The sequence below is a fragment of the Muntiacus reevesi genome, chromosome 3 (assembly GCF_963930625.1).
Source record: "Muntiacus reevesi chromosome 3, mMunRee1.1, whole genome shotgun sequence".
NCBI classification, from domain to species: domain Eukaryota; kingdom Metazoa; phylum Chordata; class Mammalia; order Artiodactyla; family Cervidae; genus Muntiacus; species Muntiacus reevesi.
Window position 1 is genome coordinate 12,473,876 of NC_089251.1, and position 11,513 is coordinate 12,485,388.

Sequence of the window (11,513 nt, forward strand, 5' to 3'; positions counted from 1 at the left end):
TTGTATGTCCAGTATTTTCTCAGCACAGTAAGAGACAAAAGGAACTATAAAGGACAGGAGGGAAATGATGTGAATATTCATCAGTGGTTGTCTTTAAATGTAGGGATAGTGAATGCTTTCTTTTCTTCTTTTTGCTATTTTTATGTTTTACAAACTTGCTATAATGAATAAATATTTTTCTCTGAAGTATAGAAAAATGAAATAAGCCACAGCTTAAAAGTAAAAAATATTCCGGTAATTCATAATCACTCACAATCACAGTCTTAGTTCTAATGTCAGGTGTGTGATTTTGGACCAGCTGCCACTCTACCTGTTCCAGCTTTCCTCTCTTAAAATTATTCTTGCTCACTATTCCTAGCAAATAGGATGTCTTCCAGTCAGCATTCTCCCTGTATAGCTAAATCCCAATAAGTGAACCGTTTCCAAAGATGGACTTGGAAATGGTCCCTGAAACTCAGACACTTGACCCTTCCAGATATTGTCAGCATCTTGTAGTTGAATGGACAGGTTAGCTAAAGACTGAGTTGACACTTGGGCTTCCTCCAAGAACCTGTATGCTGCCTGATGTTCTTTGATGATTCCCATTCTCTGGTTTGAATCTGCTTGGCACCTATGTTCAGTAATCAAGTCACCTGCAGGGACTGCTGGTCACCTCATTCCCAGGCTTTGTCCCTGTCCTTGGCTAGATGATTGTATTCCAGTCCATCCAGGTTAGGCATTCTCCATCTTTAAACTCATTTGTGATACTGAACCCAACCTGCTTTGAACCTGAGTTTTTCAAAGTTACAGTGAAGATGTCTAGGAAGCAGGTGATTAGTCTGTGCTTTTAATCTGGGACAGGACCTTTACTGAGTAGAACATTTTCCCCAACAGAAGAACCTGCACAAAGCTCCCTTCATGTGTCTGTTCCTCAGGCTGTAGATAAAGGGGTTCAGCATGGGGGTGACCATCGTGTACACCACAGATGCTGCCATCCCAGTGTCTGCTGAGTAGGAGGATGAGGGCTGGAAATACACCAGAAAGAGTGTCCCATAGAAGAGAGTGACCACTGTTAGATGAGAGCCGCAGGTAGAGAAGACTTTGTGCTTCCCCCCAGGAGATGGGATCCTCAGAACGGTGAGGATGATGTGGACATATGACACTACGACACAGGTGAGAGGAATCAGACCCGAGGGAACAGCTTCAGTTAGCATGGTGACCTGAAAGATGCGAGTGTCTGAGCAGGCAAGTTTCAGGAGTGGGGGTACATCACAGAAGAAGTGTGGGATCGTATGGGAGGCGCAGAAGGAGAACTGAGACATGAGGAGGCAGAGAGAGAAGGCCAGGAGGTGGGAGCTGAGCCAGGATGTGGCGACCAGCAGCAGGCAGCGCTGGGGCCCCATGATGGTGGTGTAGTGGAGAGGAAGGCAGATGGCCACGTAGCGGTCATAGGCCATCACAGCCAGCAGGAAGTCATCCAGCAGAGTCAATTCCATGAAGAAGAACATCTGCACGAGGCACCCAGTGTGGGAGATGGTGTAGTGCTGTGTGTGGATGTTGAGCAGCACCTTGGGGACGATGGTGCAGGAGAAGCAGGTGTCGGTGAAGGACAGGTTGGCTAGGAAGAAGTACATGGGGGTATGAAGGCGGGTGTCAGAGCTGATGGCTAGGATGATGAGCAGGTTCCCCAGCACGGTGACCAGGTACACGGCCAGGAAGAGCCCAAACAGGAGAGGCTGCTGCTCTGGGTGCTGAGAGAAGCCCAGGAGCAGGAAGTCAGAGATGCTGGTTCGGTTTCTAATTTCCTCAAAAACAGAGAAATTGGGACAGAATCTTATTTAAACAAAGATAGGCTCTCAGTGTTACAGAGTCCATGAACTTTGGTCCATTTTTCTCTATTTCTTGAGGAACTGATTGGCATTCTCTAGTAGGTGTAAATGGTGGTTTGCAAATATGTACAAATAGGAGGACTGTGGAATCTGATGAGGAGACATCAGGGTAGAGATGTAGTCTGGGTTCTACACTCCTGTAATGTGGCAGGATTTCCCCACGGGTGGTCTGAATGAGACTGAACTGGGATTCACCAGGAAGAATCTTTTCAAAATAAACCCTTGGAAACTATAGAATAGCCCTTTAAATTTCACTGTCTTATTGTAGAGCTCATTTTGGGTTCATGCATATACTAGTGGGCTAGTCTGAGTGTTGAGCACATACTGAGGGAGATGGAAGGAGGGTTAATTTCTTCAGAGAGGAGCCAGATGAGACATAGGGGTCTCTGTGCCGGGAGTACTATGGCCCCCTTTCCTGTAAAGACCCTATCAGTGAGTTGGTGTCATTATGAGAACCCTGTGAACTAAAAAGCAACTTTTCATTAAGGGCACATCATTCTCAATACCCAAAAAAGATGTCCTTTTCATCATAGGGGACTGGAATGCAAAAGTAGGAAGTCAAGAGATAACTTGGAGTAACAGGCAAATGTGGCCTTGGAATACAAAATGAAGGAGGGCAAAGGCTAACAGAGTTTTGCCAAGAGAATGCACTGGTCATAGCAAACACCCTCTTCCAACAACACGAGAGAAGATTCTACACATGCACCTCACCAGATGGTCAACATCGAAATCAGATTGATTATATTCTTTGCAGCTGAAGATGGAGAAGCTCTACACAGTCAGCAAAAATAAGACTGGGAGCTGAATGTGGCTCAGATCACGAACCCCTTATTGCCAAATTCAGACTTAAACTGAAGAAAGTAGGGAAAACCACTAAACCACTCAGGTATGATAGAAATAAAATCCCTTACGATTATACAGTGGAAGTGATAAATAGATTCAAGGGATTAGGTTTGATAGACAGAGTGCTTGAAAAACTGTGGATGGAAGTTGGTGACACTGTACAGGAGGATGATCAAGACCATCCCTAGGAAAAAGAAATGCAAAAAGGCAAAATGGTTGTCTGAGGAGGCCTTACAAATAGCTGAGAAGAAAACAGAAGTGAAAGGCAAATGAGAAAAGGAAAGATATACCTATTTGAATGCAGAGTTCCAGAAAATAGTAAGGAGAGATAAGAAAGCCTTTCTCAGTGATTAATGCAAAGAAATAGAGGAAAACAATAGAATGGAAAAGACTAGAGATCTCTTCAAGAAAATTAGAGATACCAAGGGAACATTTCATGCAAAGATGGGCACAGTAAAGGACAGAAATGGTATGGACCTGACAAAAGCAGAAGATATTAAGAAGTGGCAAGAATACACAGAACTATACAAAAAAAGATCTTCACAGATCAGCTAATCACAATGGTGTGATCACTCACCTAGAGCCAGACATCCTGGAATGTGAAGTCAAGTGGGCCTTAGGAAGTATCACTACAAACAAAGCTAGTGGAGGTGATGGAATTCCAGTTGAGCTCTTTCATATCCTAAAAGGAGGTGCTGTGAAAGTGCTGCACTCAATATGCCAGCAAATTTGGAAAACTCAGCAGTGGCCACAGGACAGGAAAAGCTCAGTCTTCATTCCAATCCCTAAGAAAGGCATTGTCAAAGCATGTTCAAACTATTGCACAATTGCACTCATCTCACGTGCTAGCAAAGTAATGCTCAAAATTCTCCAAGCCAGGCTTCAATAATACATGAACTGAGAACTTCCAGATGTTCAAGCTGGATGTAGAAAAGGCAGAGGAACCAGAAATCAAATTGCGAAGATCTGTTGTTTCATCAAAATAGCAAGAGAGTTCCAGAAAAACATGTACTTCTGCTTTATTGATGACACTAAAGCCTTTGACTGAGTGGATCACAACAAACTGTGGAAGATTCTTCAAGAGATGGGAAAACCTGACCACCTGACCTGCCTCCTGAGAAATCTGTATGCAGGTCAAGAAGCAACAGTTAGAACAAGACATGGATCAACAGACTGGTTCCAAATAGGAAAAGGAGTATGTCAAGGCTGTATATTGTCACCCTGCCTATTTAACTTATATGCAGAGTACATCATGTGAAATGCCAGCCTGGATGAAGCACAAACTGGGATCAAGATTTCTGGGAGAAATATCAATAACCTCAGATACGCAGATGATACTACCTTTACAGCAGAAAGCGAAGAAGAAGTAAAGATCCTCTTGATGAAATTGAAAGAGGAGAATGAAAAAGTTGGCTTAAAACTCAACATTCAGAAAACTAAGATCATGGGATCTGGTCCCATTACTTCATGGCAAATACGTGGGGAAACAATGGAAATAATAAGAGACTTCAATTCTGGGGGGCTCCAAAATCACTGCAGATGGTGACTGCAGCCATGAAATTAAAAGACACTTGCTCCTTGGAAGAAAAGCTATGATGAACCTAGACAACATATTAAAAAGCAGAGACATTACTTAGCTAACAAAGGTCCGTGTTGTCGAAGCTATGGTTTTTCCAATAGTCATGTATGGATGTGAGAGTTGAACCATAAAGAAAGTTGAGTGCCAAACAGTTGATGCTTTTAAACTGTGGTGTTGGAGAAGACTCTTGAGAGTCCCTTGAACAGCCAGGAGACCCAACCAGTCCATCCTAAAGGAAATCAGTCCTGAATATTCATTGGAATGACTGATGCTGAAGCTGAAACTCCAATACTTTGGCCACCTGATGCAAAGATCTGACTCATGTGAAAAGACCCTGAGGCTGGGTAAGACTGAAAGCAGGAGGGAAAGGGAAAGACAAAGGATGAGATGGTTGGATGGCATCAGCGACTCAATGGACATGAGCTTGAGCAAGTTTTGGGAGTTGGTGATGGACAGGGAAGCCTGGTGTGATGCAGTCCATAGTGTCATAAAGAGTTGGACATGGCTGAGTGAACTGATTCTCATCATCAACCTGCTCATCAACATTTTATGTTTTAATATCTGAGCTTTGACATTTGGGTGTGGGATAGGAATGTTTTCTCTGTTCCCTATGCTCAATCTGTCTTTGGTTAATTACTTTACACTGAATCTCTGTCTCCTGTTTTGCACCACATGCAACTGCTTCAGTTCAGTCATTCAGTCGTGTCCGACTCTTTGCAATCCCACAAACTGCAGCATGCCAGGCCTCCCTGTCCATCATCAACTCCCAGAGTCCACCCAAACCCATGTCCATTGAGTTGGTGATACCATCCAAACATCTCATCCTCTGTCGTCCCCTTCTTCTCCTGCCCTCAATCTTTCCCAGCATCAGGGTCTTTTCCAATAAGTCAGCTTCAACATCAGTCCCTCCAATGAACACCTAGGACTGATTTCCTTTAGGATGGACTGGTTGGATCTCCTTGCTGTCCAAGGGACTCTCAAGAGTCTTCTTCAACACCACAGTTCAAAAGTATACATTCTTCTGCACAGACTCACTGAAAATATAACTGAGATAACATATGTGGAGGGCAGGATGCTCCTAAGGACAGTGATCTTACTGTCATTTTAGTACCAGGTGATGAAATGTGAACCTGGGACACAGGATGTGGTGCAAAAGCCCTAGAGGATCTGCTGTACTGGTCTGCTCATCACATGCCTTTTAATCTTTGTGAAATTTTTATTCCCGTTGAGTTTTGCCTTGCTTCTATCAGATACAGATAATAACCTACCTGACAGGATGGTTGAAGAATCCGAACTGTATTGGTTGCAATTTCTTCAGAATTCATGATGTGCAGTCAGGATGTGCTATTGGAATGAACCACAATGTTGTGGAGGAAGAATGCTAGGTCAGTCAGTGGCAGCAGGTATCCATGCCATGTTTGTTTAGGGTAATGAATAAATACCTCTGGAGTCTGACAGAATTTTCTCACTCTTTAATCTTGATGAGATCTTGAGAAAGTCATCAGTTTTTTCAGCTTCAATTTCCTCATTGGCTTAAATGGGATAATGATAGAGTTTACTACATAGAGTGGCAATGTATATGCTCCATCACTCAGTTGTGTCCGGTTCTGTCGACCCCAAGGACTATAGCCCACCAAACTTCTTTATCCATAGAATTTTCCAGGAAAAAGTACTGATTGGGTTGCCATTTCCTTCTCTCAACCAAGGGATTGAACCTGGGTCTCTTGCATCTCCTGCATTGGCAGGTTGATTCTTTACAACTGTGACACCTGGGAAGCCCACAGAACGTGGTAAGAAGTATTAAATTTGACAAAAAATATATAATGTTTAGATCAAAGTTGACACATAGTAAGTGCTCAATGAATATGATCTATTATTATTTTTGCCATTTTTAATGAAATAGGCTGCATAGTTGTTGTTGAGTCCAGGTCACTGCCTGCATCTTGGGGTTGTAGGTAGTGAAATGTCAGTAAAAAGTCATCATCATCACCAATATCATCAGCATAGCAGCACCTCCTCTAATTCTACTCAGAACTGTCAATGGCAAAGCTTTCGTTCTGGTGTCTGGAAACCATGTGGAAACTGGATCAAATGACTTAATCATAAGAGTTCTTTAATTATTAACTTCGCCTGTCAATGAAGGAGACACAAGAGACACGGGTTCAATCCCCGGGTTAGGAAGATCCCCTGGAGAAGGAAATGGCTACCCACGCCAGTATTTTTGCCTGGATATTTCCATGGACAGAGGAGTCTGTGGGATCTCAAAGAGTCAGGCATGGCTGAGTGACTGAGCACACAGCACCCATAATGGGAATAAACAATTTTATCTTAAATAATTTAGTGTGCATTATTTTAATAGAAAGAAAAAATTGACTGAGTTTGATAAATGTAAAAGGAAGTAGAGAGTAAATTTCTGGTACTGACTTGGTGCAGTGGCTGAGAGTGATTCCAGGAGCCAGGCTCTTCTGCCTGACCAGGGTGAATTGTGCTCTGTTCTTGCACAGGTGCTGTGTGCTGGTCACTGATGGGGCTGGAGGAAGGATGCTCTGAGACCCGTTCTCCACAGTGCCTTCAGCCTGCACCTTCAGGGATGTGATGAACCCCAGAACTGGGTGCCCCTCATGGCCATCAAAGATCCAGAAAATGATTGGCAGATAGGGATGTAGAAAAAAAGTGGCAAAGAGGAAACAAGAGAGACTCTAAGGGTTGTGTGAGTATATGTGTGCATATGAGTTTGTGTGTGTGTGTTTGTGAATGAATGTGCACACAGGTGGCCTTCAGTAGACTGTGTTCCCTCTCCTGATCGCTAAGCCTCTGTTCTCACCTGGAAGTGCTGACCAGCCTCCATCTGTGACCATTTCACGCCGGAGGTTGGGTTTGCTACCCAGTTGTCTCCCCAAGAAGTTATGACTGGAGACACAGAGCCCTTCCCTCTGAGTAGAACAGCACAGACTGAAGACTCAGGTCATTAGTGATTCTCAGGCACAGGAGCCAGGGGGAGCAGCTGCCTTTTCACAGGCAGTGTCTTCTGGGATCTGATCCCAGACCTCCTAGTTAGAGACACGATGGGGCAACTGTCCAACCTGCCAGCTGTCCCCTCTGAATGGTGGCCCCCAGTGTCCCAGCGGTATCAGTGATAATTCCATTCAGATGGACCAGGCTGTGCTCCATGGCAGCACCCTTGGTTTCTTCCTTGGCTGAAGTATAGCATGGATCCATCCCCCCACCTTAACCTTGAACTTGTGCTTCTCTGTCCTGGAGTCCACACTTTCTAATTAGACCCCTGTCCCCATGGATGTAATATAGTATTTCCCAGAAAATAAGAAAAAATAAAGGCAGAAATAGATTAGGGGTCATCATCTTTGCTTTTAAAGTCATGTAGAAGAAGAAACGTCCTTGTTTAATGATCTCAGAGAGCCAAGATATGAATAATATTTAGATTTTCTACTGGGCCCAAGGCGCCTAATCATTTATTTCTAAACAGAAATCAATATCTGCGTATATTTATTTGTTTTCATTTAAATGTATCTTCCATATAAAAGAATGTATAAAACATGTATATTGTTAAGAATGTTAATAAAATTAATGTCTATTCACTCATCACTTAGGTTAAATAGTATATGAGTCAATCCTTTATTAATTGATTGATGAGTGGTTGCTCCAAGACAGGATTTTTTTGGAAAAAATTATTTTGATCTTTAATTAAAATTTTTTTATATAATTTAAAAGGTTTCTTTCCATTTACAGTTATTATAAAATACTGGTTATATTCTGTGTTGTTCAGTACATCCTTGAGCCCATCTTACACCTAATACTTTTTGCCTGCCTCTCATTCCCCCTTCTCTATACTCCCCATCTCCTCCCCATTGGTAACATCTAGTTTGTCCTCTGTATCTGTGATTTTACTTCATTTTTGTATTATTCACTGCTGCTGCTGCTGCTAAGTCGCTTCAGTAGTTTGTTGTAATTTTTAGATTCCACATGTAAGTGATATCCTATAGCATTTATCTTTCTCTGTCTGTCTTATTTCCCTTAGCATACTACCTAAGACGCTATTAGAACCCAGTCACCTACTTATCGCTTCTCAAATTCAGAAGTAGAATGTTGCCAGCATGGTGGAAACTTCTTTTGTGTATCCTGCTCATTATTTCTCTTCCCATCTCAAAGTAAAGTGATCCCTTCCAACTTTCTAATGTCTTACTTTAGTTTTGCCTAGTTTAGAACTTTATATAAATGCCCTCATGTATTATGTATTCTCTTTTCTGGTTCTTTTGTTCAGTTGTTTCCTTTTGTGAGATCATCTGGACAGCTTTAGGTACTGGCTGTTAGTTCACTTCCATTGCTACATTATATGATGGTACCACACATTCATCATGCAAGCTATTCTTGAAAGGAAAGTTGTTTCATGTTATTTAGAGAAATACTGAGAGGACCATTCCTGTATATGTTTCTTGCTGCATGCATGCATTTCTTTCTCTTTCATACATACCTAGGAGTGGAATTTCATGGTTATAGGATATCTACATCTTCAGTTTTAATATACAATAGCAAGTTGACTTCCAAAGAGATTGTACAGAGTTACACTTCCGTCAGGCAATAGGTGAGATTGTGGTGGTAGCTCATTCTTGGTAACACTTAGTGGTGTTGGCCTTTTTCATAATAGTCATTTGGTGTTTGTGTATTGTGGGGCATCTCCTGATGGTTTGATTTTATATTTCAGTGATTAATAATGAGGTTAGGGGGCTTCCCTGGTGGCTCGGGGGTAAAGAATCCTTTTGCCAATGCCAGAGACATAGGTTCGAACCCTGGTCAAGGAAGATCCCACATGGTGTGGAGCAACTAAGCCCATGTGCCACAACTACTGAGCCTGTGCTCTGGAGCCGGGAGCCACAACTACTGAGTTCATGTACTGCAACTACTGAAGCCCGAGTGCCCTAGAGTCTGTGCTCCGCGAGAAGAGAAGCCACCGCAATGAGGAGCCTGTGTCCCACAACTAGAGAATATTCCCCGCTCGCCACAACTAAAGAAAAGCCCATGAAGCAACAAAGAACCAGCACAGGCATAAATTTAAAAAGCTAATGAGGTTGGGTACCTTTAAAATACTTATTAGCACTTTTATTTCTAATTTTGAAAGTGTTTCCGTACACTTTTGTTCATTTTCCCACTTATTTGTCTGTTTCATTCCAATTTATTTATAGAACCATTTAAATATTCTAGATACCAGTCCCTTGTGCATTATATGTATTACAAATATTTTCTCTGTCTTTATGGTGTGTCCTTTCACTCTTGTTACAATCGTGTATGCTAAGTAAGTATTTTAAATTTTAATGAATTGAATTCATTAATACTTTCCTTTCATCTTAATGCTTCACTTGTGTTTGGTATATGAAGTCCATCCTTCCCTTTGCTCAGGAAGGTATATTTCAGCATTTTCTTCTAAAACCTTTGTAATTTTGCTTTTCACAATTAGTGCTGCAGTTACTGTAGAATTGATTTTTGTGTATGTTGTGAAGTGAGAGTGGAGGTTCTATTTATAGTTTGTTTTTGTTCAAAACACCTAAATAATAATTTGAATGGTTCCTATATAGACAGGTTTGAATTGTAATAATATGAAACTGTCACATGTGAGTAAAATGCACTTTTGTTTCTTTCCTTAAAGAATTTGTATCTTTTATTTTTTTATCCTACTTCACTGGATGTGACATCATGTGCAATGTGGGATAGTTGTGGTGAGAGCTGATATTTTGTCTTGTTGCTCATTTATGAGAAGGAATTAAATGTATAATTATTATTACATATTTTATAGTTATATATTCTTTAGAAATGTAACATATTACATATGTTGTAATTTGAAAAAGAACTCATTTTTCAGATTAGGAAATTTTGCTTCTATGTCTATTTGTAACAACACATTTTAATTGACATATGTTGAGTTATACAAAATTATTTTCCTTGCCTCTATTGAGATGATATTCTTGCCTCATTTGATTTTTGTTATTTGTATTATAAAAGAATGACTTTGATTGATTTTTTAATGTTAAATCGACTATGTGTTTCTGGGAAAACTCCTTGATAATGATAACCTCACAGTTTCTCTGCATTGTTTAATTATTTGCTTACTAATAATTTGCTTTGAATTGGTATATTTACTTCAAGAATGAGATCAGCCTGTTATTGTACTTTTTTGCAGTGTTTTCATTAACTTTAGGTATCAGGGTATCTCCAAAAGGGAATTTTATTCCCTTATTTTCTATTATCTGAAAGAATTTAGCAAATCAGGCATTATTTTTTCCCTTGAATTGTTTGTAAAACTATTAAAAGCATCTGGGCCTGAATTTTTCTTTCAGGAAAAGTTTTTGGCTATTGATTCAATTTCTCTAATGCCTATAGGTCTAAAGTAATGCTATAGGTCTAACCTATATTCAGGTTTTCTATTTCTTACTAGATTTGTTTTGATGAGTTATATATTTTACAGAAATTTGTCTATTTAACCTAAACTTAAAATATGTTCTGTAACACTGTTCATAATATCTTCCTTAGTTTAACATCAGAGGTAGTGCCATTCTTTGTTAGAAAAAACCACTTTAACGATATGATTTCACTCTAAACTACTGTATGTCTGATATTAAAAATACTTTATTCTACAAGAAAATGAAAAAGTTGAATATTTGCATGTATTCTGTAAAGGAAAATATTTTAAAATAAAACTCTAGTAAAAGGAGTTACAATTAAGATGTCTTGACAATATAAAAAAACTTGCTTGTAGTAAATAAGTCTCATAGTTAAGAGATAAAGAATTAACTAGGAACATTACCAAGACAAAGAAGACAAAGATATACTACCTTCAATATAGACAGGTCCAGAAAAGCCAATAAAAAATTCTCAAAAAGTAATAGGCAGATGACACAAATAAATGATAAGAGAATTTTAAAAATTGGTTAAGGGACTCAAGAAAAAATAGTTCCCTCATCAATAATCAAATAAATAGAAACAAAATCAATGATATACCACTTTGGCTATCATATTAGTTACATTTATGAGAAAATGTGAACAACAAAATATGGAGAGGATAGAGACAAATGATATATACTGTCATCTTGCTTATTTAACTTATATGCAGAGTGTATTATGCAAAATGCTGGGCTGGACGAAGCAAAAGCTGGAATCAGGATTGCTGGTAGAAATATCAGTAACCTCAGATATGCAGATGACACCACCCTTAT

At 40.1% G+C, this 11,513-nt stretch overlaps 1 protein-coding gene across 1 annotated transcript; it reads right to left on the reverse strand.

Moving 5' to 3' along the window:
* Positions 1-845: 845 nt before the first annotated feature.
* LOC136163914 (putative olfactory receptor 1F2) lies at positions 846-5,615 on the reverse strand. The gene is made up of 2 exons (XM_065928742.1): positions 5,559-5,615; positions 846-1,784 (listed from the first exon to the last, which is right to left on the reverse strand). The coding sequence occupies exons 1-2, from the start codon at positions 5,613-5,615 to the stop codon at positions 846-848; spliced, it is 996 nt and encodes a 331-aa protein (XP_065784814.1).
* Positions 5,616-11,513: the final 5,898 nt, after the last annotated feature.